At 47.4% G+C, this 27,246-nt stretch overlaps 2 protein-coding genes across 2 annotated transcripts in view; both read left to right on the top strand.

Annotated features, from left to right (window-relative positions):
* LOC126546083 (neprilysin-1-like) overlaps positions 1 to 3,719 on the top strand; it is a 32,176-nt gene extending 28,457 nt beyond the window's left edge. The window contains exons 4-6 of the mRNA XM_055062027.1: positions 377 to 526; positions 1,903 to 2,191; positions 3,412 to 3,719. Coding sequence (XP_054918002.1) covers positions 377 to 526; positions 1,903 to 2,191; positions 3,412 to 3,719 — 747 coding nt within the window. The remainder of the gene's footprint in view (positions 1 to 376; positions 527 to 1,902; positions 2,192 to 3,411) is intronic.
* Positions 3,720 to 9,839: 6,120 nt separating this feature from the next.
* Positions 9,840 to 27,246, top strand: part of dsd (attractin-like protein dsd) — a 180,799-nt gene continuing 163,392 nt past the window's right edge. The window contains exon 1 of the mRNA XM_072286089.1: positions 9,840 to 9,922. The gene's annotated coding sequence lies outside the window, so the exon portion shown is untranslated. The remainder of the gene's footprint in view (positions 9,923 to 27,246) is intronic.

Below are 27,246 nucleotides of genomic sequence, written 5' to 3'. Positions count from 1 at the left end.
TGAGGATTGGACGCTCTACGAGGTCTGAGCTCCCCCGGACGAGAGGCGCAGCATGCAGCGGTAAATTGGGCGGAATATGTGTTGCAGAAAAGAGGGTAAAGGAGCTAAAGATACGCAGAACAGATGCTACTGTATTAAAATATTGCAAGTGCATGAGATGAGCCATAAAAAAACACAACTAGTGTGAAAAACAACGTTCGATTAATACTGCAGTTACAACAAAGACACTATAACCGAAAAAAAAAGAAGATACAGGAAATATAAAAATATCGTAAGCGTGCCTGGCAACAGCTCAGTATGCGTGTTGAGTGTGGGTAATTCAAGAAAGTCACGCGCCTTTCTGGTCCTCGCTGCGCTGTTGCTTCTCTGACTGCAGGTGCTCTTCTGGCCCGAAGGCGTCCGGGGCGAACCTGACGTGAACAGGCTTTTCGGAGACGTGCCCGATTTGCGGATGCCTGCGTTTCTGGACAACTGGTTCCTGGCCCGTCAAGCGATGCGGAACTTCACCTTGTCCGCCATGGCGGAGGTGTACACCTTCCCACGAAAAACCTTATGGCCGGCGCCATGTTCGCGACAGAGCTGTAGGAGCAGGTGATGATAGTACTGAAGAGTTGAAACACGGCGAGGAGCCCACACGAGCCCGAAAACTGCGCTGACGTTTCACTTCAGCCGCTCATGCTAAAGAGCATGCCACATGTATTGCGACATCTCCAGACATTTCATATAGACGGTAGTCTGACAGCACAAACTTATTTATTCTACGTCATCAAAAGCAACTTGGACGACGGGAGTACACACGCAGCGCTGTCTTCTATGCTGTTTCGTGCATGAATTTTTCACCACGCTCTATCATTACTTATATCTGTGATTTAAGACAGAACTTTACCACAGGAGCTGATATCTAAATACGTGTGAACGGAGAAATGGTTTTGCTTGGCATCAACTGCATCGAATTTGATTAGATATGTTGAATTTAAAAGAAAAAAATGAAATCTACGCACTGTAGGAAGTAAATTCCTAATTTAGGGCATCACTTTTAAAGACATATTCGTAAAAGAAGAATCATTCCTTCTTGAATCATTATTTCATCGTACTTTAAGAAAAACTCGAGCATCAAGTTTCCAATTCTGTAAACTTCACCTGATAAAGCATGTAAAGCGCACAAAATTAATGTTTTATACACTTCGTAATATACTACTGATTGGTGAGCAGGACTTTTGCAAAACCCTTGTAAACATAGTAATAACTTTACTGAAGCGTTCAACTCTTACATCGCTTTTGTGTACTGTGGACGCTTTAACAGATGTAGTTTACAAAACTGTGATATACGTTTTTGGTACTGAGTTAAGGATTTGTAAACTTCGTGCTCCAGTTCTTAAGTTATTGTGGGCGATTTTGTGCAAATATACTGAGTCCCTAAATCGGAATTTCGCCTCCTACAGTCGATAGAATTAAGCATTTTCTCTTAGACGAAAAACATTTTATTGCAATCACTTCAGCGTTTGTGTAATGAGAGCATTTCGGCCTTCATATCTACTTGAATAGGGAAATTTAGCCTGGACGTAAAGCTTCATCTTAGCTTTGGTTCTACTAGTAGACGAAAAAGAGAAAGCAGGTCGGTGAGTCGATAAGCGCACATTACAACAGCTCAAAAGAAACGGATGCAACAAGGATAGGGACAAGAACGCCTTGTCTTGTGCTTGTTGCATTTGTTTCTTCCCCGAACCATTCTTTGCGTAACACTTATTTTAGAACGAATAATTATGTCGCTTTTTTTTGTAGAGGATTGTCATAGTTTCCGCGCACTCGCGGCACTCGCCGACAGGCTATGCAGCGACGCTTGTTCACACGTATCGACGGGACTGGCCGCAAGCCACAACACGCGTACGACGACCCGCACAGGTGTACCACTTCCCGTTGCTGAGCACCGCGCCGCTCTACGACGCCGGTAACAACGTGCTCGCGGTGCCAGTGGGCGCCGCCGCGTTCCCCATGTACTCGCCGGCGCTCGTGCCGGCCGCCAACTTCGGTGGCCTGGCGCGCACCCTGTCTGCCGCGCTGGCCGGTGCCCTCTTCTGGGAGCGCCACCACTGGGTGCGGGGCGCCGCGCTCTCGCTGTACCGCCGCCGGCTGGACTGCCTCGTGGCCATGTACCACACGTACCAGGGACACGCCCCCGTGACAGCACAAGGCAAGCCGCCGAATCCTTGCCGCTTACAGCAGCGCCTATGGCCCACGCTATCGCGGCACGCTGTGTCTTGCTGCCAGGTGCGAAGTACTGTACGCATGCAGCTAGGCGCTGTTCCAAGCACTCGTTCTTGGAGCGCTTAAAAATGCTGAAAGACCTTATACGCCTTGTCAGCTGCCATTATGCCCCCGTGGCATTTATCTGATCCATTTTTTTTTTTGCGCCGTTGTAGATATGTGCTCTGCCATATGACCAACTTGAACCTCCTGTCCGGTATCTCGATGAGCTAGTCGCTCATAGCCAGGAGTAAGTCGCAAAATTCGCGGACAGTTTTTTCGGGCAACGAAGGGAAATGTACTGGCGCAGAACTTCTGCACGTATGCTACTGCGCCAAGATGGTCCGGTGGAGCGTCTGACAGCGCATTTGGTTGCTTGTCAAAGATAATGGGGGGATTAGCGTAGCTTTTAGGATTGAAGGTTTCGCATTTGCCCTAGAAACCTAATAATAATAATAATAATAATAATAATAATAATAATAATAATAATAATAATAATAATAATAATAATAATAATAAACGTCAACTTTAACACTCAGTGGTCCACTTAGTATTTTCCTGCTTTTTGTAAATAAGATGTGTATGTTTTCTCTTCCCCAGCGTAAACCAACGCGAATGAGAATGTCGGACTATCTTCATGAGCGCCCTTGTGCGCCAATTCTGTAGCTTTCTCTTCATCGCCACAGAAATTTGTCCACGCGTATAGTCGCTATGCCCCTGCCTTTGAATGGCAGTATGCAGGAATGATGAGCCCGAATCTTTGGTCAATGCACATGCACCGACGTCGACATCGCCAGCGCTACACGAGCGCGCGGAATCGGTGCGATTGAACATCTAAACAACAGGGCCCGCATTCACGAGGCTTTCCTTTCGTAAGTATGCTTTTTGCCGTTGGTCGTCTGCATTGCCGAGCATCAGGATTCGCTAAAATTTTGTCTTACGAACAATTCTAGTGTAAGAACTTTTTGGGATTTTTGTGATTTAGTGTACCTGGCACGTGAAAAGCAATGACAAAAGGGAGACACACGTATATAGCGCTACATGAGTCCCTCCCTTTTGTCCTTGGTTTTCGTGCGCTACCTACTCCAAACCGTCAAGCATCGATGGACGCTTTTTATGCCGCCTTTCCCGCTGTGGAAAAGAACAGCATCTCGCTGCTCTGCGCAGGGCGCTCCCACGCCTTCGATGGCGTGGACGAGTCGGCAGTGTTCGCTGTCTCTTGGAGCCTGGCGCCGTTGCACCGCGCGTACCGCGCTGCCGCCGCGCACTCGCCACGCAGCACCCTGGGCCGAGAGCGCGACGCGGAGCAGCTGTTCTTCGCGAGTTTCTGCTACTCGCAGTGCTCGCGCGATGACTCGCTCCACAGCCGGCTCCAGTGCAACGTGCCTCTCCGAAACTTCCCGGCCTTCGCCAGCGCCTTCCGCTGCTCCGCCAACTCCTACATGAATCCGCACCACCGCTGCCTCACGTGGTAGACCACGGAAGGCCGGCCCGTTCCGATTCTTCGCGACACTGTTTTCCCCCACTCTTAGTGCCACGTTTAGTAGAAGCGCACAGGCCTAGATATCACAGAAAGGCGGGAAATCTCCCGCGGAAACATATTCGCTTGCATTTATTGCCTTATAATACGGTTAGACTAGGGCCATATACGTCGGGCTATGCATTGTTTTTAAAGCAGATAAGCAGTTCTCTTTTTGTTTTAATTATAATTTGTTACAGTTTTTGAAAGCAAAACATGAATGACCAGCTTCGTTGGTGATCTCTTGATGTCACGAAGCGCACACTATCACGAGGAAAGAGTTTTATGGAAATATATTAATGCTTCTATATCCTTCTCCTTCATACAATAAGGTGCTTTATTCCCGATCCTGTGCCATCACTAGTGCCTTTAAATCATGGAACCACTAGATGTTTGTGCCTTCAGCATGACAACAGCAGGGAATCAGGTGAACGCATCTGGCCCCTTGCCAATCCAGCACAGTACCAAGTGCACTGACGATGGTCCGGTTTCTGGATCGCCTCGCTTAGAGAATACAACTCGTATTTCAATATAGGAAGATTTCACTCGCGAAAATAATTATACACTGTTGGCGTCAGTCATAGTTTGGTTCCACTCACTGCCACATAAATTAACGTCGTGGGCAAATGCATGTTCGTTTTCTTATGTATGCGACCACATAAGGACTGTCTGAGGCATGTTAGCACAACCGACGTCCTGAATATGAATAAACGACTCAATGACTTAATGCAGATTTCACGTTTCGTGCTACAGTTAAGTCCCGCTAGCATCATTCGCTGGTACATTTCAGACACGTCTCGCCTACTCAAGAATGCTCACTGTCTATTCAGCGGCACATTATCTTGGGAAGAAGGTTACGGCGTTAAAGGCAAACAATTAGCCCCCTTTTCCTAGTAGCGTCTGCATGGCGATATAAATAGCGTGCGTAGGAGAAACAACTCTACGCTACACGTCTTAGCTGACAGATAAGCTTGGGGAGGGCGGCTGGACGCGATAGCCGAGCTTCGCAATTTTTATTGCTTCCTGTCCGGATGAAGGCTGAGAAGTTCGCGTGAAATGTGCATTTCAATCATTCCACGCTGCTTGCAAATTCCGGGTCGTCGGTCCTCATCATGAAAAATCTTTCGTTTCTCTTGCCTTAGCTGGCGTTTATCGCCGAGTCTATTTTAGTGCATATGTGAAGGCAGAAGTACGGAAAAACAGGCGGAAGCTTGAAATTTCAATTTCGATTGATCGAGAAGCCTAGAGAGGGCGTACCCATGCCGATAAAACAAAGGCGTCAGCTGTCGTGAATGTCCGACAGGCATGCATGGATGAAAAAGGAAAACATGTGGACGGTTTTCTCATGTATGGCCAACGGAGACACTGTATTGCAACGCTTCACTGTTCCCTGACTGTCAATCTTCTTGCATTTCATCACGACTAAACTCCAGAGGAAACATAGTGTGTGGTCTTTTCATTTGAGCGTGAACGCGGTGAGTATCATGCAATCTCAGCACACAAAAGCTCTACCGTGTAAAATGATTTCAGCAACTCTCAGTACTGCCAACTAGGCGCTTATTTTATCACTTGACTGCCGACTTTCTCATCGGGGCTGTTTCTCCCCTTCACACGTTCCGTTGACACTCGAGCCGACCTTCTGTAAAAATTTCGGAGCTCACTCAGCGTGCCTACTCGTGGCCATGCAGTGAATTTCGGAAAGAGCGCTCCAAATCCGATGTTGGTAAGCAAATATTTCGTTCTGCAACTGTTCTGAAGTGGTACAATAGAAGATAGACTACATGAAGTGCGATTGTGACATTCTTGGCATGTAAGTTCCTGCAGTGAGAGTACTGAAATGTGTCTGCGGGCAGGCTTCTAGTTCCGCCGGCTACTGCGTTGTCATGAAAGGCAAAAGACACCGTGCAGTGTAACGGAAGAGGACAATGATTTAATCGACCGGCGTGCCGCCAATGCATTAGCGCGCGCAAGCAGTTTATGAGGAGCAAAGGACGATGAGTGGCCTTAAAAGTACTTCCAACAGGGTCTGTGTGGTAGCGCATACTGTTAGATATGGAGCTGTTTCCTGCGCCTACTTCAAATTCCCCAGACCACTTCGAATCGCGCCACTTCTAAGTAAGGGATGCAGAAACACGGATGACACATTCCTGAGGCAAGACACGTGCAAACAAGTTGGCGGCCCCCACTTCGTGTGCTCCGCCGGTAGCTATTCTCTGCTTGACTCTTCCAGAAAGCGAGGGGATGGCCCGGCACTGTTGAAGGTAAAGTGGGTACCAAACCAAGACGGCGGTATTGTGCCGGGACGGCCTGACGGCGGTAATGCGCCGTGACAACCGGACGGCTGTGATGTACCAGGAAGGCCCAAGCGTCCCCCTTCTTCGCCTTTGAAGAAGGCATTTGCCACCACAGCGGGGCCGTACCACCGGGAGCAGGTGAGCCCTCGGACAATGGAGCCCAATCGTCCCCCTTCTCCGCCTTTGAAGAAGCGCATTGCACCACAGCAAGGCAAGACCGCGGGGAGCCGCCGGGTGTGACATCACCGCACGGGTGCCTACCATTGGCCGAAGGTGGCGTCATCGGAGCGGGCTCTCCCATTGGCCGAACATGACGCGACTTCCAGTCCTCGAAGGGTTTAAAAGAAGCATTCCAGAGAGACCAGAGCATTCCCGGATTCACCTCTCTCGAACTTCTTGCCGCGGGCCGCAGCGTCCGAGTTGCTGCCGGCCCGTAATGTCTGTACTACCGTTACTTGACTCTCACCTCTCTGAATATAATGTAAAATAAACCCTCCCAAGTTTGTTTTTCATCCCGAAGTCCGTCCTTCAACCCCTACAATACGCAGGGACAGTTTCTAAGCGTTGCTGCTGCCATGCGGAACACATTAATCGCGCACGGCCAACAAGTGTGATTAGCACTCTTACAAGCTAGCAGTAAATACGAATACTAAGCAGGACACATGCACGACTCGGAAGGTAGACGTGAGCGCCGGTTGGCAAATTCTTGGTCGCCATGAAAAACCATTTTTTAACGTCTTTATTTCTGCATTTAATAGGTAAGACCTTGCGGCAGAACAGAGGTGCTCTATGGGAGTGGGGGAGGGGGATCGGTGTTCTCTTGTTCCTCGAGGTGGAGTGGTTGGAAGGTCGGCTCTGCAAAGAGGCGGCCCGGCCCTTCCTTTTCTCTGAAATAGTCCAGAAACGCACGCCAAAGCAGGAGTGAGTCCTTGGGCCCAATGTGCGATGGCGGATCGATGCACTCTTGGAGGGTGCCAGTTCTGTACCCGCCCAGGGAGTGAAGTGTCATTTCTCGGATCGTGACAAACCTTGGGCTTCCAAGCTACAACAACACGAACCCAAGAAACCTGCCCGATACCTCATCACGTGCAGGACAGGCATCAAGTTGTCCCCATACCACGCGACATGGACCCTAACCTACACTCCGGCAAAAAGAGAGCGAGGGCCCAGTACACGGAGAAAACATTCAAGTTCCTTACTACGGCCCGTTTTACGTGCGCCGCCATGTACGGGACGAAGAACAAGGGTGTAGTGACAGTGGTCTGCTACCGCCAAGGCCACATTACCTCCAGTGCATCAACCTGCCCCTGCACGATCATGGAAGCCGAAGAGCTGGCCGTCGTGTCAGCCATCCACGAAACCCAACACGCAAACAAACGACTGACGATCCTCACGGATTTTTAGCAGGCCTGTCGCAACTTCCTACAGGGAAGAATCGGAAGACCTGCTGCACAAGTACTAGCCAAAATACTCAAGGAGGACACTGAGGACATCACCACCCAAACCATCATCTAGATACGGGGCCACGCTAGCATCACGGGTAAACTGCACGCCGACAGAGCAGCTCGAGGTTTCCTGTTTAACCGAGCACACGCCGACCCTGTCGACCTCGAGTATGCAGCCATCGTGAACTACCACAGAGGGAGTCGCTTGCGATATCCACCTCCCCATCGAAAACTAAAGACAGAGGATGACTGACGTAGGCTCCAGACAAGCATTTACACGAATCTACACATATTACATTGCATACACCCCACAGCCGACAGGGATGAATGCCCCTGGTGCGGGGCCACACCAACCCTATTCCACGTTACGTGAAAGTGCACGCTACACAACATAGAACACAATGACGCGAACATCACGAGGGAGCAATGGGAGGCACTGCTGTCCAACTCGGCCCTCGACGACCAGCTCAAGACGATCCAGAAAGCTGAGAAGATAGCAAGAGCCAGCGGAGCCCTGAACTATAGGGGCCCCGACCATTAGCGATTATTCTTTCAATAAAGTTTATCAGTCCTATCAAAGGCAGATCAACTCCACACAAGATGTTCGGCCGTACCTCTGGACGAGCATGCCGGGCACTTAGGGCTCAGGTGTAAGTGCCGGTTTATGAGGTGTGGCCTTGCTGGTGACAGAAGTTGGCCGGTCTGGGCTCGGCGAAGAAGAACCGCCTCTATCCTTCGGCGAAAAACGTTTATTCGTCGCCGCCTTAGCACGTAGTCAGATTTCGAGGCAGGCACGCGGAAGTATATATGACGACATTCGTCGATTGTGCGCCCTGCTGGCGTTTTTTTTTTTTATTCCTCAATTCCCCGTTCCGAAGACTTAGCGGGACGGGTGTATGTAATTTTAGCGTATTCTAGTACTTTCAGCATCTTTGTTGTACAAAATATAGGACAATTAAGAAGCGAAGAGACAGCGAGGGTTACAACACGTTTCTAAGCTATAAGCCTTAGAAATGTACTGGGCCTCTCGCGCTTTTCATTCCCAGCTTGGCAGAAGTGATAGCGCGGAATATATCACGAAGTGGGTTCCTCGTGTAGATTCTAGAAGAGGAAGCAGAAGTACCTCCTCCTACACTTTTTCGCTAGTGTTAACACTGGTCCTTAAGTCAGCGCTTCTTTGTTATGCAAAAAGTATGCTTGAATTATTGGTGCACGATACACCGCAAATTAACGTCACGTCATCCTTCACTGCATTTTGCGGCTGCATGCCTTTCACAAACTCTGAGGAGTACGAGTAAACGCATGCACCATACAACGTACTTCACATGTGAGTTTGATGCTGCACGTGGCGGATTACCTCGGAAAACGCGAGCGAAAAAATAAGTAAATAAGGAAGTCGACAAGACTAGGGCTCGTCCTGTCGACGTCTTCGTTGCGTCGTGTTTTCACGGCGTAGACATTTATTATGCTGCCTATAACAAACCTAGCCAACTTTCCATGCTTGTGAAAATAAGGCATAGCGACTCGAAGAATCGCCGCAAGAGTTAGCAACAATCGTAACATTGTCGACAGCGTCAACGCTCGCCTCCTCGTTTCGATTGTATACGGCAACGACTCTCGAAGCCTCAGTCCACCATGCGTACATATGCAGCAAATCGACAAATGTGTCCTTTAGAGCGAATTGCCGATATGCACGTGGAAGGAGCGGTTATTTCGCGCACTGATCATTTTGCCCAGGCGCCAGGAAGTGGTCGACATTTGACGTGAGATCACTCCGCACGTGACTACGACCGTTCCGCGCGAGTGGTTGCTGCCAATCAATTCGATGACGATATGAGCGCAAGTGAAAACATAGACAAAACACCAGGTTGTCAGTGGGGGAGCGAGAGCGAGGCCTCTTGTTTTACGTGAGGATGCCACTCGAGCTGCGAGATAGCCCGCGTCTCGCTTATTGTTCCCTTATCGAGCCTGAAAGCGCTCGTTAAAGAAGAGACTCTATCGACGCCGGTGGGCTTGGCTTCACGCCCCGAAATAAGCCTTCATAAAGCATAATCTGGGAAGGGGTTGTCGCTCGCGGCACATCGCTCGGGCCGCGGCGCCGATGGGACGGTGCGTACTGGCCATGGAAGGATGGGGCCTCTCGACCGCCCTCGGGCAGCGCGCCCCTGCGGAGGACGTGGTCTTCTGGAGGCCGTTCGCGCCAGCCGTCGACCTGCATGGCGGCGCGGATTCGCGCCTCGAGGGAAGCGCCGTCGACGAGGCGCCGCGGCCGCCTGACGCTTGCCGCCCGCCTGTGGGCCTGGCTCCGTCGCCCAATTCGGCCTTCCGTCCGGTCAGGGTCAAGCGCCTCCAGTGCTCCTACTGTGGCGTCTCCTTCCTCAGCAACGGGGAGCTCGTGGGCCACCTCCGGGTGCACACAGGTACCCGCGCAGACGGCGCTATAGCAGTGCTTACGCGCGTGCTGGACGAATGTGTCGACGATTTTGTCGCCTATACAAGTGATCCTGCGTTAGCCTCCAGCTCGCCGCAGCAGCCTCATCGCGACCAAGCGTGCAGGCACGCGCTTGTGAACACATGGTTCTTGTCGATAACGCCAAACTAGTCTCGAAACGTGTCGCTTCCCAAGCTTTGGCGGGGCGCCAGAACGTGTGCCTGCTGCGTTGGTCGCGCACGCGCTCGGCGACCATGCGCCATGCACTCGCCGGCACGACCTCCATTTCTGCACTTGCGTGCAGCGCGATCGCAGGAGTGAGGGTGAGGTGTACATGACTTGTCCGTCGTGTAACATGACTGTCTTAATCGTAACAGTGGAGCTCACTCAAGCTCACTCAAACCGACGTTACAGTTCATCTCAAAAGCTGTCACTATAACACATAGCCATAGGACGGTTATTTTGCGCTATACGCGAGCGTTCAGAAAAAACGGCGTTCTCGGCTAGCTTGCATTTGGTTATAGGCGTGTATATCACGCAGGATGAGAAGTGTGCACGATGTACACTGGACATCGAGTACACCTTTGTTTATATAATGTAATTTTGGTCAATGTCGCACGCTTGTCTTCTGTACGAGAGTACACCATGGTAAATCTAAGCCCATTGTTCAGGCACGAAATTCACGTTTCAATGTGTTTACAAGTCATTTCTACGGTAGTCTGGATGCACAGTATTTAAAAAGTTCGCGCATGGCATGTTCAAGCGAGTCAGAAGACATTTCCGCTGCTTCTCTGCACACATATTCAGTACAAACTGCTCCGGAATGCAACACCTTAGAGAGCTGAACGGCATACCTGCGGTTGTTGCCTCAAATCTGACTGAGCGAAAACAATGCTTTCTTTCCCAGTTATTTTCCCATACGTCACCTTCTGGCATCTGAAGAATGTTGGTTAAAAATATGAGTGCAATGCAGTTTGAGCCGAATATAATGCACAAATATCACAATGCCCAGATAATGACGCAAACCGAACACGCAGCCATAAAAGCAGAGATGGCAGAACTAAGAATTTTAACCTTGCTAGTAAAAAGCTTTAATGCGCCATGTATTCTACAGCTACCTACGAACCGTGGCAAGCGTCCCATTAAGTCCTTGTCATAACTGCACACAATGCAGCACATTTGAAGAAATATTTTTTTTTTTAAATTGCTGTATTTGAGGGATAGAAAGAGTTGTAATTTCTGCCTAAATGGTGAGACGAATAAGGGAACGCCAGAGCTTAAAGATGTTCTATACAGTTAGAGCGATTCAAACCCACACCTATAGATTGCGTGGAAACTCAATATTTTAACTACTATATATAGGCCGTCATATCGACGAGAGGCATGTGGGGGGCGGGTTGGTGTCCCAAAGCAACGCACAGGCTGTGGACGACGCCGTATAGGGAGAAATGCGGCCGTGGCAGATGGGAATCGAACTCGCGACCACGCGTAGAACACCGCCGATACGCACCGCCTACAGAGGTGCCACTGATAGCCACCTAGCGGCCGCTTCCAAATTTACACGCAGTGGGAGACAACACTTTGCAAAAACGATGGCTAAAGTTCGCGGCTGCGATTCCCCCTTTGTTCGGGTGCCAGACCGCTTCTTGAGCGGGGGGGACAGCTGCAGGAAAGGCGCAGGCCTCTATAAGAGCAGACATATACACGATGTTACCGGAATTTGGGACAAACCAGTCTGCATACGTGCCGGGTGCGTCCCGCAGACAAGCGCAACGAAGCCCAGTTATACGAAGCGGAGCTCGTGTTAAGCAGCCACTTCGTTTTGTTGAAGAATGGGATATAGAAATCGACATTTTCCTTTAAATTCTACCCTTGCTGTAGTACTGCTTCTATACTTCAATAATAGGCACACATCGTTGGCACCGGCATAACATCTCAAACGACTCCGTACGGCACGATGCCGGCACACATTGTATTTATCTTGCTGCCGATTAATGCACATGCCATCGCCGAATAAGTGCCGTCAAAGTCGCCTCACGAAGAGCAATTATGAATTTGTTAATGTGAATGCGTACACTAGTCAACGAAGTCGCTAAAGGCACCGGTGAATAAAAGCGCGAGTTAGCGCTGCGCCACCGATCGGCATTTCCGCTGGGTACGTCGACGAACTGTCCTTCCCGCTGCAGTTCTCGCAATCTGAAATTCGTTTAGTGACCTGCTACTAAAGCCTTACCAACTTGTTAGTATCTTACAGCGACGCTGTATATGGCTAGGGTTCCATGTATTTTTAGTGTCCGTGCGCCAACAATAAAAAAGCGTTGGCCGATTCCGGAGATAGTGCACTACCGGGCTGACCCGCGGCGGAGGTGAAGTAGGCTTCAAGCACTCCTCCTCCAATAATAATAATAATAATAATAATAATAATAATAATAATAATAATAATAATAATAATAATAATAATAATAATAATAATAATAATAATAATAATAATAATAATAATTTCCATGTATTTTCAGTGTTCGTGGGTCAACAATAAAAAGTTGAGCGTGGGCCGCTCCCGGAGATAGTGAAAACTGGGTCGACCCGCGGTGGAGGTGAAGAAAGCTTCAAGCACTTCGCCCCTAATACTAGTAATAATAAATAATGATAAATGAACTAAATAAATCAAGATGCATTGGTTCAAGTCGATGGGCATGCTGCAGTCGTTTGTGAACAGCACATGGACTCACGATCAGGCAGCGTTGCCATACAGGCAAAGGACCAAACGCATGTACGACCGTATACCCTTGACTCACAAGAGGAGGATGCCACCGACCGTGGCGATGTCTGTACGGTACAAACGAAAGACGGGATTGTGATATCCACTGTGTATATATATCCAGGCACACCCAAGTGGGATATCGAGAAGTTCATGACCGCGCACTTTGCATGGGTTATCCATGATGACACTACCCCTGTGATCATCGTTGGAGACTGCAATGTGGACATTTCAAAACCAGGCAAGAAATGGTTCGCTCAGCTTGTGCTAGAAGATTTTTGTTTGAAGCACCACACCAATCCAAGTCACTCAACTACTCAACAACGGTCGCGTATAGATTTAGCTTTGGCCAAGAATCGGTCTAATTTTGTAACCGAACCAATCAGTGTACATCACAGTAATCATAAAGCTATCGTCACTGCCATTACTAAATGATGAAAATAAACACATGCACCCTTGTATAACCCTGTGTGGTGCGCTACAGCTTCGTTGGTCATCCACCTCCACAGAGTGGAATGGCGGCTCACATTTTTTCTATTGTTACGGAAGAAAGAAGCCACCCGACATGTTTAAAGTATTTAAAGACGAAGCAGCGCGGTTAAGGTAGATAGATGGGCGCTGTTGACAAGGCCGGGTTTAGACCTTGGCGGCGTAGGCATTGCACTCTTACACCTCAAAAGAGGCGTACGAGTGCAAAATGCACACGCAGAAAGGCATTCTGCGTGCTAAGTCTGCTCAGACAGTATCGAGGTGTAACGACTTCACAAACATGACGCGAAATTTTCAGCGAAAATTGAACAGTAATATCATATGCAGCAGCTAGCAGCAATCCTCGCTCTGAGCTACGTCTTTTCTAACACATCTTCTAAGCAAGGAGATGTCGCTGGGCAAAAGAAAGAAATCTGCTTAAGGAGCACTTGCCTGTAATCATTCAGATAAAAACACAGCGTGATTTAAGTCCCTAACAAGCGAGGAGAGGCGAAAACCTTGTATATACACATATCAACAACAATGTTGCATGAAGCAACAAGCAACAGTACAACAACAATGCTGCATGAAGCAACTAGCAACAGTACAACATTCGCGAAGCCACGCATAAAATAGATCCAAAAATTAAAACTGCGTGACAGGTGGTGAGACGTTTTAACGGGTCGCATAAAACCAACAAAACCAGTCCTTGCAGGCCTCAGCAGCTCAAACACACAATAAGATGCACCTGCACAGTCGTGTGCCCTAGTAGAAGCAACACGCAAAGAAGCGGCGAGCGGTAAAGGCGACAAGCGGTATCCAGAGCGTAAACGAAATGCATTGAACCCGCATGCTGCACTGAGGACAAACCTAACCAAAACATGGACAGGCCGTGATCAACTTCATCCCTTACCCGTGCAAACATAATCGAGTGCAACAAACAACGAGATGACAAAAGAAAGCGTGATAAGAAACTTCCCGCCGAACGGAGGCGATCCATTGCTTCCATTGCTCCCGCTCAAGAGGCCCTGCGAGAATGACTAGAATCGCGTCGTTGTTGTTTTTATTGTTCCCTAGTGAAATGGCGCAACCCACTCTGGGGGATCGGCCATGAATCAGGCGGTGAAGTTCTCGCGCGGTGAAGTTGTCAGCGGTGAACTGTTATCAATTATTTTTAATAAATTAGGGTGAAATGAAATAAGTATCTGGAAGATTAGATTGCCTCAAAACATGGCTCGCACCCACAGGAGGGATTGGCCACACTGGGTTATTTGAAAAGTGCACCCAACAAGATACCAAAACGGGGAAGGCAAACATTTAAAACGAAGCATTAGGCACCTAAATGCAAACACAAATTTTGAGAGGGCCTATACATTAACTTAGGAAAAAAAAAGATAATGTACCCCGCGGTCGGTACCCTAGCAGAGTAACCTTCCAGACGCTTCAGTGAACTTGTGTAAAGCAGTAATCACCGACCCATGACTTGTGCCTAGTTGACAGGCACCAAAGGACAAAATGTTTGGTGCTGTAAGTGCTAAACTCAGATAGCCAACTAGAAATATGAGGAACATTCTGCGGAGGGAGGAGAAGCACCGGCAAGAAAGAAAGAAATGGTCCATAGTTTCTGGTTCATTACAAAAAGAATTGCAAAAGAATCCCGTGGCCGGCAAGTTTTTTTGCGGGTATTTTAGCACCCCATTACGTAAACATTTTCGCCATGCCTTGAAGCTTTGGCTACTACACATACGCGACGGGTGTTGCTTATTTCGCTCCGAAAACGTGAATCAAACAGAGGTGGACGAGCAACGATGCAGAAAATTACGGCGGCTGCGTTGATTCGTACTCAAACAAAATCTATTGCATTTGCTGTCCATTCTGTGTAAGTTAATGCACCCCCCCCCCCAAAAGTTGTCCTTTTATTGTTACCTTTTCTTTTGTTTTTCTTTTTGCGTGAGGGTTCGTTTTATTTCCCCACAAGACTAAATATGGACGGCAGAAAGCTGAGCTAGTTGGTAAGGTTTCATAATGCAAAGAAGGGGTAAGGCGCGCAGACACAAAAGAAAGAAGACACAAAACTCATCTGCGCATGCTCTGGAATGCGCAGAATATGCGCAGATAAGTTTTGTGTCTTTTTCTTTCTTTCTTTCGCCTCAGTGCATCCTTCAATTGATAGTCGGCGTTCGTGTTGTCCACTTGTCTTGTGTCCGTGTCTGCACGTCTTACCTTTTTTGCATTACTAAATATGTTCGCGAAAAAGCAAAAATAGGTGGTCACATTGTCGTGATCTAATTCGCTAATAATGTCCCAGCCGACCAAAAAGACGGCGAAAAGGACGCAACGGCGAATAAATAAACAAGTGGTGGAAGACTACTTGTCGGACGACGGGCTCTCACTGTAACATCCTCTGTGCTTGCAGACCTAACCAGTGCGCTGGATTACACTGAGGCGATGTCGTGCGCGTGACTCGTTATACGAGCCAGCATTAGTTGGCATTTTACAAATGTTCGGTCTATTCTCGGCCGCCCCCTCTCATTGCCGAAAGCAGAGCCCACGATCGCGTCACACTTTGTTATTAAGTAACATCGTCGCGGTGTTGGTGTTTTCCGCCCGTGTCATGATTCAATGCATGCTAGGAAACTTTATATTTCCTACAGGTAATGTTCTCCGTGGTGCCATGCTTTTTCTTGCGCTTTACCTTCTCAGCGCATGCATATTGTACGTATATCGGGTGTCCCATGTAACTTGAGCCAAATGTTAAAAACATTCACATGCCACGTAGCTGGACAGAACCAAGGTAATCTTGTTTGCCGTCGCTTTGAAATACTCAGATTATTTTTTGCACTCTGCCTAATTACATAATTAGACCGAATTAATTAAAAACTTCTATAATATTATAATTATATGAAAAGTTTCAATGAGAGAATTGTAGAGCAACATGAAAAACTCCCGATACAGCTTTCTGTTACTCAGTACGTGCTACAGAAATGTGTTTTTCCGAGCATGAAAGAAGCCCGCAATTGCACGCAAAATTGCTGCGCGACTGCCTGTTCGTGGCACTTAGCGTGTATTCGCGAAAATCTTCTCGTTTCTAATTTCTCGTTCTAAGTTGCCGGAAAACTTGCGTCAAGCTCCTGCGCTGACGTCATTGCATCAACAGTGTGGTCGTACGCCGACCGTTAGGACACCGGACGAAGCACTGAAGTTGCCCTGGTTCCTCACGAGGGGAGACTCCCAAAAAAACTGAGTCTCACCAAAAGAAAAATATTATTTTCATTTAGAAAAAAAAAAAATCGCCTACCTCCCTTCAAAATAATTCCTATTGGTGTCGGTACATATGTCCGAACTGAGAGGCTAAATACCACGTTACAGACAAAGCAGTGGGAGCTGCCTGGTGCGCTGTCGTTGTGGAGAAACCAGCTGCGCGCGCTCCACAGTCTTGCGCGTTGACCTCGCACATTTTCTCTCAGCAATACCCCAAATAAAAATTGCTGATTGGCAATCTGTCCAGGAGAAACACATTCCCGCTGCACAATTCCACAACCACCGATGAAAAAAAAAAAGAACAAGAAAAGAGAGGAACGGTGGCCATCGTTTTCAGACCAGCGCACTTATCGCTTTTTTTTTCAATCTTGGTGAAGAAGGCGTTTTCAATTAGCTCGAAACCTGTTTGGTTTCGGAGTCATACTCCTAACACCAGCTTTCGTCTCCTGTAATGATTTTAGAAAGAAAATTTGGTATGTTCGGATATATTTTTTCCATATCCTGACACAAAATCAGGCAAGTGTTCCTTGTCTTTCTCTTTCTCTCTCTTCTTTTTGACTTATGTAAGCACGCAGGAAACAATGTCCGTGGCAACTCGTCTCATGCCGAGGTCAACACTCAAAATTCAAGTCATACCAGTAGCTTCTCAAATCTTGTCACTTGCGTAGCGGCTACTCTCGTTGATATTTTGCCGAACATTTTCGACTGTCTCGCATATGTACGACTAGTTCAAGGTCGGCCAAGATGAGCATGCACGGTCTGTAACGCTCTTTTCTCCTCAGGGAACCACTCGAGAGAGAAAGAGAAAACAAGCGGTAAAGGGCAAATAGGTATAACCAGATTAACTGCCCGGTTGGCTACTCTGGACCGGGGAATGGGTTAAGGGCAGAAACGACGAGGAGAAAAGAACACTGAAATACTTGCGTGCGGCGCAGTGCCTCCTCAATAAACGTCGTTCGAAGAATTTCAAGTGTTTCTGGGGTCGTTTTTTTAAGGAGGAATCAAAATCTCAAGGAGATATTCACCGTCAGTTACGAGCAGAGGTCATGATTTCGAAATAGTAGCTTGACAGCAGCTGGGACAACTGTCACCACAGACCCCGAAGACATTTTACGGTGGCGTCAGTTTGGCTACTGACTTGTGAGGTGTCTACGCACACCCACCTAGCCAGGGAACACAGCAACACAATAATGAACTCCATGAAACCAGTCGCCGTTTTTTTTTCTCTTTTTTTTGCTTTTTCGGAGGGGGTGTCGTGTGTCAGTCGCGTTATATCGCCCCAGTGAAAGTTCTGTAAATTAGCATCGGTCACCATGAGACGAAGCAAGTGCCCATTAATTACATCGTCGGATCTTGCCACGAACCTCTTCCTGTTATTTTGTGCTTTGTGAAGGCGTAGCGTTCACATGTACGTGGTATTTAACACATTTTTCATACTAGCCATGGAAATTTGCGATGTTGATTTTGAAGTTGCATGGTAACATCTTAATTTTAGTCTTTATTATTTGTTCGCTGTAATAGTTTTTAACGCATTACCCACCTGCGGCTTGTAACCTTGGGACCTTCTTCTGTATATTCTCTTAATTACTACAACTGCTGTATTCATAACAAATATTGATTGATTCAAATAAATCAATTGGATTAGAAAGACCTCCGAAGTGGTTTCACTGCCCGTTTAAGACACCAAGCTCAAGCTCTTGAACGTAGTGATGAATGTATTTCAACTGTTAGCTATGGGACCCTTTCATCTGTTTTTCATTTATCCGTAATTGGCTCTTGTGAAGGGCCTTGTTGGCCGGATTCATCGGATACGGTTTTCGTCATTGCACCAGCTCGCCTTCAATGCATTGAATATGTGCCCGTTTTGCGCGAAAACGCTCGTCACAGTGACGCGACTTCATAATTGCCCAATTTAAATGATTGACAACACACATACACACACGCACGCACGCACAGGTTTTTTTTTTTAGCTGCACCAATTTTTTAAAAATTGCCCGTGGCAGATAGCACAATTCTAACCTTTGATCTATATTACTCGATGGGGCGGCCATTACTTCCACGAGAAATCAAAATGCTTAATTGAATAATTAGCACAATCACGCTAATGAAATTTTCTATTGAATATTCTACGGCACATATTTTAATCTACGAATATTGTAGGTAGTGAGTTCGCAAGGTGTATCCACTTGGAACGCATTCTCAGGACTGGACCAGTCCGTGTACCGTGGACGTTAAGGAATCTCAGGTGGTGGTAATGAATGAGGAGTCCTCCATCGATTTTGTAGTTTCTTTTTCATTCTTTCTTTGTTTCTTTCTCGTTTTTTTCTGCCTTTTTCTTTGTGTTTGTGTGTGTGTGTGTTCGACAGAGAGCAGTGAACCCTGTCAAATTTTCTTGGCTCCAACGTTATTTGCGGGCACGAAACGGCCACTTTGGCTTTGCGAGTCCTTCGCGTTTTTGAATATCTTTCGATGTCATCGTTCCTTCTCGGCGTATCTTTTTCTGTTGGTGACTTGCACTCCCTCGGAGGCAGCGTGTTTGCCTTGGCGCGTGCAGACAACAGCGCCGGCTCGAATCGCCGCTCGTGTCAACGCAGCGGGGCCCACCTGTTGGCGTTCTCTGGCGCGGTTACGCACTCGACACACGTTCTACTACCGTATCGTGAACGCGCATCGAGGAGATCAATAAGGCCGTGGGCTCCATTTTACTCCCATGCTGATAGGCCTTTGCGGGTGCACGAGGCGAGAGAGTTGGAGACCGCGCGTCGTTGTTTGCCTTGATCAGGACTATAACTGATATGATTTACTGATTGTCAAGGACGTAGAAAAAAAAGGGGGGGACCTTGTCTTTTAACTTCTGTCTCTTAGTTTTTGCTTTTCTTTTTTGTCATCTCAGTGATGCTATGACGGAGGCTTTCAGCTGCAGAGGTATGTGCAGAAGGAGCCTCGAGACGATCGGTTGGAGCAGTGGCATCCTCCCATGAACGCGAAAATAAGTTCAGTGAGAAAAACACATTTTTTTTTTTTTGCTGTTTCAGTGTAATGGTCGACATTTCGCTGGACGCTTAGCAAATGTTAAAAGCTGTGCTTGAATTTACAATCCTGAAGGCATCTTTACGTATTATCATGGATAAACACGTTTAGCGACCACGTTGTCGCGATAAAAATTAAACACTGCTGAGATGTAGGCGCGCGGCCTAAAATAGGGAGGTGCCATGCTTTGAGATACTCAGAGAAATTCAGGCCGCGACTATCAGCTTCGAGCTGCGTCGCTAGGTTGCGTTTAGTTGTTTTCGTGGCAGCCATGACCCAAAAACTTCTGTCCGCGGCAGGACACGGCGCCTATAGCAATTTCTGTGTCGTCGCTTTTAGATATCAGCCAGCAAGCGCGGTACTACGCGCACGCTTTTGACTATGTTGCACGGAACATCCGAAAATATTTTGCACTCTCCTGTATTTACTGCAACTACGCTTCGTTGACACGGATTCCACCAATTATCTCCTGTCTGAACTTTCTCACCTCCGTACCCATTTCCCGACATTATCCTGCGTCTGTTATTACTTTTGCCCTGTCTTTCTAAGTGCGAATATTTTATTGAGCCTTGCGTTCTTGACCTTTTCCAATAACTGCCTTGCTCATAATATTTTGTGTAGTGCGACCATCATGAAAGTCCCTTTTCTATTTAGGCGCACTTCAATGACTTATATTTTAGCAGTAGCAGCAGCACCTCCACCAATGGTGGCTTCCGATGTACTTTAATGGGCTTAGAGAGTGTCAATTTAATTGAAAGAAGGCAGAGAGGTCGACCTGAGCTAAGGTGCCCTAGCCTGCTACTCTGCACAGGGGGAGGGGGAACGGGGACATAAAGATGTGATGAGGGATGATGATGACATAGCAAGAAGGATGCGCAAAGGTGAAAGCAAGTTCAGCACTCTGATGATAAACATTCACAAATGTCATCCATGAAGCCACAATCAGGTTTCGCATCAAGTCTGTAGTTACCAATTCGAGTGAACTTAAATATAGAGGCGCTAGGACGAAGCTGGTGTGTGGGCCTCCCCTGCGTGAACAGCACAAGCGCCAAACAAAATCTTTATAGCATATAAAGACCTGCGATAAGCGGCTCTAGCACGGCGAGCACTTGTAGGTCACTTTTAGCCGCCGGAGTCTCGAGACCATCGAGAATCACGCACATTGACTCTACTAGGTGCTTCAGCATTTTTTGTACACTCTCCTTCTCATTGTGTTCATCTCCTTGCTTGCCCGTAGTGTCACCGGTTTCATTGGCCCTATAATTCTTGGCTTCATGGCGCATAGGTGAATGGGCTTGGAATTACGTGACATCGCTATGTATCCGCATACGATGGGATCTGATAGCTGAGCCCGCATTGAGAAAAGCCAGAACGCAGTATGAATTGTAGGCACGAAGTATAACCTAAATGAGTATACAATGGACACCGAAAGGACGCTAACGCACCGCAGCTTGTATGTCTCGGTTTCCAACGCTCATTTACTCCTCGTCAACTCAGCGACGGCGAGCAGCTCCGCATATGTTAATCTAATCTCATCGATTGTTAAAACCGAAACTGGAGAGTAGCCACGGCGATGTTATCTGGCTCCGGCAATCGGCGGCGCGTTGGAGAGGATGTGCGTGCCCCGAACCTCGAGGTCGTTCGTACGGAAAAAAGAATTGAAAAAAAAATGAAATAAGAATAAATATGTTTGGGCGAGAAGGTGCGTCTGCCATTGCTTACGCGGAAATTCAGAGCACTCTCATCGTGGTGGTGAGCGATACTATTGTGCACCTGACTTCCTTATCAACCGCGACAAAGCGGGTGACGCGAAGCCTCTCGCCTTCGCTGCCGGTCTTTTTTTTATTCGAGTCCTCTTCAGCCTATCTCTGCCATCCCAACGCTTTCACTGCGGCCTTCGTGCCCAGCTGTTTAGAAGTGCTTATCGCGTGCTGCGCCGACTGCAACTGGAACAACCTCTAGTTTTTACGTGCATTTTCATCAGCGCCAAATAAAATAAAAAACATCTTATCACATCGTACACTCTTAAGCAAAATTACACCCCTTTTGCCACACAACTGTATCTTGTTCGCATTTCCTTTCTTTAGCGCGGCGAGCCCGGTACTTCCAAGTCACGAACGGCATGCCAGTTATCAGCATGCACTCTTAGAAAAATTTACTCCCTTTGGGACGTATCTTGTCCCACAACGATAATCGTCATCTGTCTTGCCCGCGTTTCCTTTCTTTAAGGCTACGAGCCCGGTAATTCCCAGTCACGAACGGCATGCGCGTTATCAGTGGGACGCAGCATTCTCGACAGGAAAGTAGCCAGGGCCGGTATTTTGTAGCGATGCCTTTTCCGATTCTATGCCTTTTTAGGCTTTTCGCGCTTGGCCACTGGTCAGAGCGACGGTCTGCCCACATTATCAACGCGATCAGGCGGCCGTGTGTGGTGGATGATATGAATAGCATAGAATAAGGCATAGAGCATCGCTACAAAATAGCGGCCCAGAGCCGAGTTTTCAAGAAAGGAAACTCAAGCAAGGCAGATGACGATTATTGTTCAGTTCAGTTCTTTAATTTATAATCGAAGTGTAAACACACGGGCCTTATTGCATTACGTCGTCGCTATGCCGTCACCGAGAGCAGCTGTAAAACAATAAAAGTTGGAGGGCGATTCAACCTATAGTTCACGTCGATCAAAGACATTGTCTTCCTTAGAGACTTGTGGGTGAGAACGTTGCGGAGTAACTGCACATCACTCGCTCGCGGCACCCCTCATGTGATCGAGAGGCAGTAGGAGGAGCGTAGGGCTGCTTAAATATTTCGATTGCACAACATTCGGGATCGGCCCGCACTTTTAGGCTGCACTATCTCCTCGTTCTGTCCGCGAAAGAGGCTAGAAGCACAGATATCCTATACAGAAAAGCGAGGGTTACTCGCTAAGTCTCTAAATTTTCCCGTTTGACAGGCAGTCACGCACATTTGATACGGCGTATACATCCACGAATGCTGCAATATCGCCAGACAATCCAGAACCACAATACGCCACTCCAGTCTTATAGCGCACGAGTGGTCGAAAAGAGGCTCACCGAGTGCCTCTGCCTTCTCTCCTCCTGTGCCCTGCAGGCGAGCGGCCGTACAAGTGCGAGGCGTGCGAGCGGGCGTTTGCGCGCAACGAGGAGCTGACTCGTCACCGGCGCATCCACAGCGGCGACAAGCCGCACGCGTGCGATGTGTGCGCCAAGCGGTTTGCGCGCAAGGACCACCTCAACAAGCATCGCAAGACGCACCTGGACGAAGCGCACAAGCGTGTGCACGTCTGCAGCCAGCCCGGCTGCGGCCACCGCTACACGCGCACCGACGCGCTCGCCCGGCATCAGTGGACCGCGCATGCCATTCGCCGTTGCAACCGCTGGCCGCCAGACGCCGCGAGACAACCCGTGATCTCAATGCACTCTCTGTGACCTTTAGTGTACATGCCCAAATGCAAGGGGACGAAGATGCTCAAGCTTTCTTTCATGTTCCGTTGTGAGACATACCCATAAGCCAACCGGTCATGTCTGTCTGTTCTGGCACTGTTTGTCTTTTATTCTTTTTAGAGCACAACTCTTAGGCACCCGACCCTGCGTTTCGCGTCGGCGTCGTCCCTCGGCGTAACCGAGTGAACGAGCTCAGCGAAGGATGAAAGAGCGAACGCGGAGCGCAGCGGCGCGTGAAAGTCGACGGTTGGGAAGAGAGCGCAAGGAGGAAATCGGAGGAGTAGGGTATGGCGAAAGCGTGGGAAAAAAAGCGTAGTGCCGCGCAAAACGGGCTCTGCGGTGACGACCGCTAGGAGATGGCGCCAGAGTAGCGGGCCGTCACCTGCTCACTGATGGCATGCGGCGAGCGCATCCACCGATACCACATATGGAAACAAAGCGCTATATGAGCTGAGGTCTGTCTGCGGCGGCTACTGTGAATCACGCCCGTGCGTCACCCACGCGCTGCCTCTCGCGATCCCCCGATTAGCGAGGCAGTCGCGCCGCACTTCGCTGCGTTTGCAATGTGCCGCACAAGACAGATTGTCCGCGCCAGCCAATATATCGCGAAGTGAAAATATGTATAGAGCTACGTTCACGTTTCGCATTTGGAGTATCGTAATCGTCGGTGAATTTTTTTTTTGTCTGGTGAAAAAGAATGTATGATTTACAGTCAGAAGGCGGTAAGTTTTCCAGGTATGTTCCGCAGACAGTGGTCCGTTGTACATTTCGTCTGTGTTCTCGCTGGTTTTGTTCAGCATCCTCCTTGCTGCACATAATGACACTGATCTCAGGATGTAGAAGCAGCTGAAAAACGTTACACTCTTCAAAAAGTTTACACCACTTGGGTCGTATCTTGTCCTAGAACGATAATCGTCACCTGTCTTGGCCGCATTTCCTTTCTTTAACGCTGCGAGCCCGGTACTTCCAAGTCACGAACGGCTTGCGCTTTATCAGCCTGACACAGCTTTCTCGACAGGAAAGTAGTGAGCGCCGAGTTTTCAAGAAAGGAAACGCAAGCAAGGCAGATGACGATTATCGTTGTTAGACAAGAAAGCCCCAAAGAGTGTAAACTTTTTTAAGAGTGTATGGTTGACGTAATCCCCAGTTTACACCGGTGACCTTAGTAAAATGGACTATTGGGTGAGTTAATGCATTCCAAATTTTGATTTATTCTGTAACGGATTTACCGGCACTACGTTTCTCCATAATGGAGATTCATCCAAGAGGTCTTGCATTTTCTTCGCGTCGTATATGTACGGCGTCAACTGGAAAGACCGTTATGTGCAACAAGTGAAGCGCTCGCTGGACTGTATTCCCGGATATGAATGCTCAACCAAATAGAAGATTTCTCCCAGAAGAGCTACGTGTGTGTGCGTGCGTGTGTGTGTGTGTGTGTGTGTGTGTGTGTGTGTGTGTGTGTGTGTGTGTGTGTGTGTGTGTGTGTGTGTGTGTGTGTGTGTGTGTGTGTGTGTGTGTGTGTGTGTGTGTGTGTGTGTGTGTGTGTGCGCACCCTCGGCGGCAGGGGGGTCGGAACTCCATAGGATGTGCGGTTTTGTTGTTTTTCCGTGTTGAATAGTGTGTACCGTATATCTATGGCTAATCGAATCTTATCTATCTTGTGCCTCCTTGTCTTTCAGACCTTTCCTTCTTTGTTCTCTTCTCATTTTCCTTTCTTTTTTTTGCGCGTGCTGGTACGCTTCGTAATGTAGTACTAAACCTGTGTAATAATTACGGTCCATGTTTGTCTTTGCGTGAGTATACCTCTGGTTTTACGAGAGGACAGTATCGAAATCTCGACGGCTTGTGGCCGAGCATGTATCACCTTGTTGCTGACACTGGGATCATCAGGCATATGGCAGAGGAAGATTGTTATCCTATAGCCCGTGGTTTCAAATCTGCACGGAAATGTTTTCTAGAACGACATGCTGTCTGTTCGCGCAATATTTCTTAATACATTTATGTTAGTTACTTGGTGTTAGTTACATTGTCATGGCATGTTTGCTTAGCGATCCAGAAACATTTCACAGTGGTAATTCAAGACAGTTCGGCGAGTTCCGTGAGAGACAGGCAGGCAGGATCTGTACAGATCTTTGGCAGGAACTGTGAATCGTTGTTTTTAAACAAAGTTGTTATTCAGTAATGTGGAGACTGCCATTACACGATACTTTCTCGCAAAGGTAAAGCTAGGTTTGGTACAATTTAATCCTGTTTGTTTAAACCTAACGCCCTATTACCTACTAATCGCATTAGGTAACGTGTTATTGATCACCGAGACTGCACATTCAGTATCCACTGTAACTACAGGTAATCACGGAATAAGGTCATATACTGCCTAAATACTTTACAGAAGAGTTTTTAAAAATGAAAATGCCATTACACGGGTTTGAAGTAACTGTATTAATGTGCGTCGAACTGGAGCGTTGCATTACATGCTGATTTCCCGTGTACAGCGAGATCAAAGAGGCACGAACGTTGTCTAGTATTTCGCCCTACCGGGGTCTACTCTACATGGGTCTGATTTTTTCAAGTTTTTTCGAGTACTTATTTGAATTATACCACCGCCCCGGAACGTCTCAAACTAATTTTGGTGCAATCGTGACTGCGTCTGTAGATCTAAAGTGAAGATGGGGGCCAACAGATGGAAACACGCTGTGGTATAAAAAGTTGAATAAACGGGGGTAAAGTGTCTCAGGCATGCTGGCCAACGTTTCGATAGGTGAACCTATCTTTGTCAAAGGCAGCTTTGCCATCCTTGGCGTGTTGGTTTTAACGGGTTAACTGCCACCGACAGCAGTCACGCGTGACGTCACTCTACTAACCCGTTAAAGCTAACACGTGAAGGATCACAAGGCCATCTTTGACATAGATAGGTCGATAGATAGATAGATAGACAGGATAGATCGTAACGTCGGCCGGCCTGCCTGAGTCATTTGACTCCTGTTCATCCAACTTTCATCCGGCATTTGTAGAGTAACGCCGGGCCTGCGCCCAAAGTGCATATTCATTCGCCGTGTAAAAAGCTCTGCACTGCCTGCTTCTTGCTGTTGAAATGTCGCAAGTTATTTGTTGTGTTGGCTTTAAGAACTACCATTCTCTTCTTTATAGTCAGATATCGCATTGTATAATATAATGAGTCTATACATATGATTTCTATATTTGAAGCAACTTGTCCTGCAAAACTAAGCAATTCGTTTTTTGTCGAGTTCGAATTATGCGGCCCCTAGTAAGCTTCTCTTTGCTACCTTATTATGCCATCTGCTATTAAGCTCCACAACTTCGATGATGGTGTACAACTGTAAGACTAATAATTATTCACTTAACTATTCAGTATTTGTCTTTCCTCTTCAGAACACGAATCTGCAAATTCCTTGACTTCTTGCAGCCACTACATTAGAACATATTTATGAATATTGGAAAACACGGCTATGTAGTGTGAGTAGTATTTTGTGCGACAATCTTTCTCTTCAGCTAAAACAACAAAAACCTTACATAAGGACAACATAAATAACATAAATAATTGTATTAATTTCTGCAATTTATTGAACTTTTGTGCAGAATATAATACACGATGTATTCTGCCATGCATGAAAAAAAAAGAGAAAGTAATATTGTCTTTCATTTATGCATGCATGTACTAGTTTTTGTTTGTATTCAATGTATGTATTCATACTAACATGATGCTAAGGTACCGTATTTTTCTCAAGTGTTTCCTGTACATGCTTTACCTCAGTGCGTAATAAAGTTCAGTTCAAAATTTTAAAAAAGCCTCCTGCGCCGGTACAAGCGCTGAAAGATTACTTACTTCGCAGGCTATGACCACCAATTTGATCATAGTTTACGCAAATATGATCACATTGTTCATTATATGCATTGACGATTTGCGGGCACTTTGTTAACTTGTACTGATACAGCCCCACAGGTTCTGGTAAAGATACACTGTTTTTGCTGTGCTTATCGATGATCCTGGCACATGCGGCGCTTGTTCTACGTCTGCAAAAAAGAGCATTTCCAGCGTCTAATTTTGTATTAGTTTTGATTTAAGTGTAAGTGTAGGACCCGTCAGGAAGAATCCACGCGTCCCCTTACGCTATAGCCGTATAGTCGCTTGCATTTTAATTGTTCATTGAGTACTTGACTTGCCTGCTAGGAATAGTTTATAGGCCACAATATCGTGTATTCGGACTTCCGCACCGTATTTCCGATTCCTGTGTGCGTGCGTGTGCGCGCGCGTATGTGGAGTGTGTGTGTTTAAATACCCAAGAAATACACATAAATGCCAAAGAATGCGGACAT

The sequence above is a fragment of the Dermacentor andersoni genome, chromosome 1 (assembly GCF_023375885.2).
Source record: "Dermacentor andersoni chromosome 1, qqDerAnde1_hic_scaffold, whole genome shotgun sequence".
Taxonomy (NCBI): Eukaryota; Metazoa; Arthropoda; class Arachnida; order Ixodida; family Ixodidae; genus Dermacentor; species Dermacentor andersoni.
Note: the sequence above shows the minus strand (reverse complement) of the source record. Positions and strands in the feature narration are given on the sequence as shown.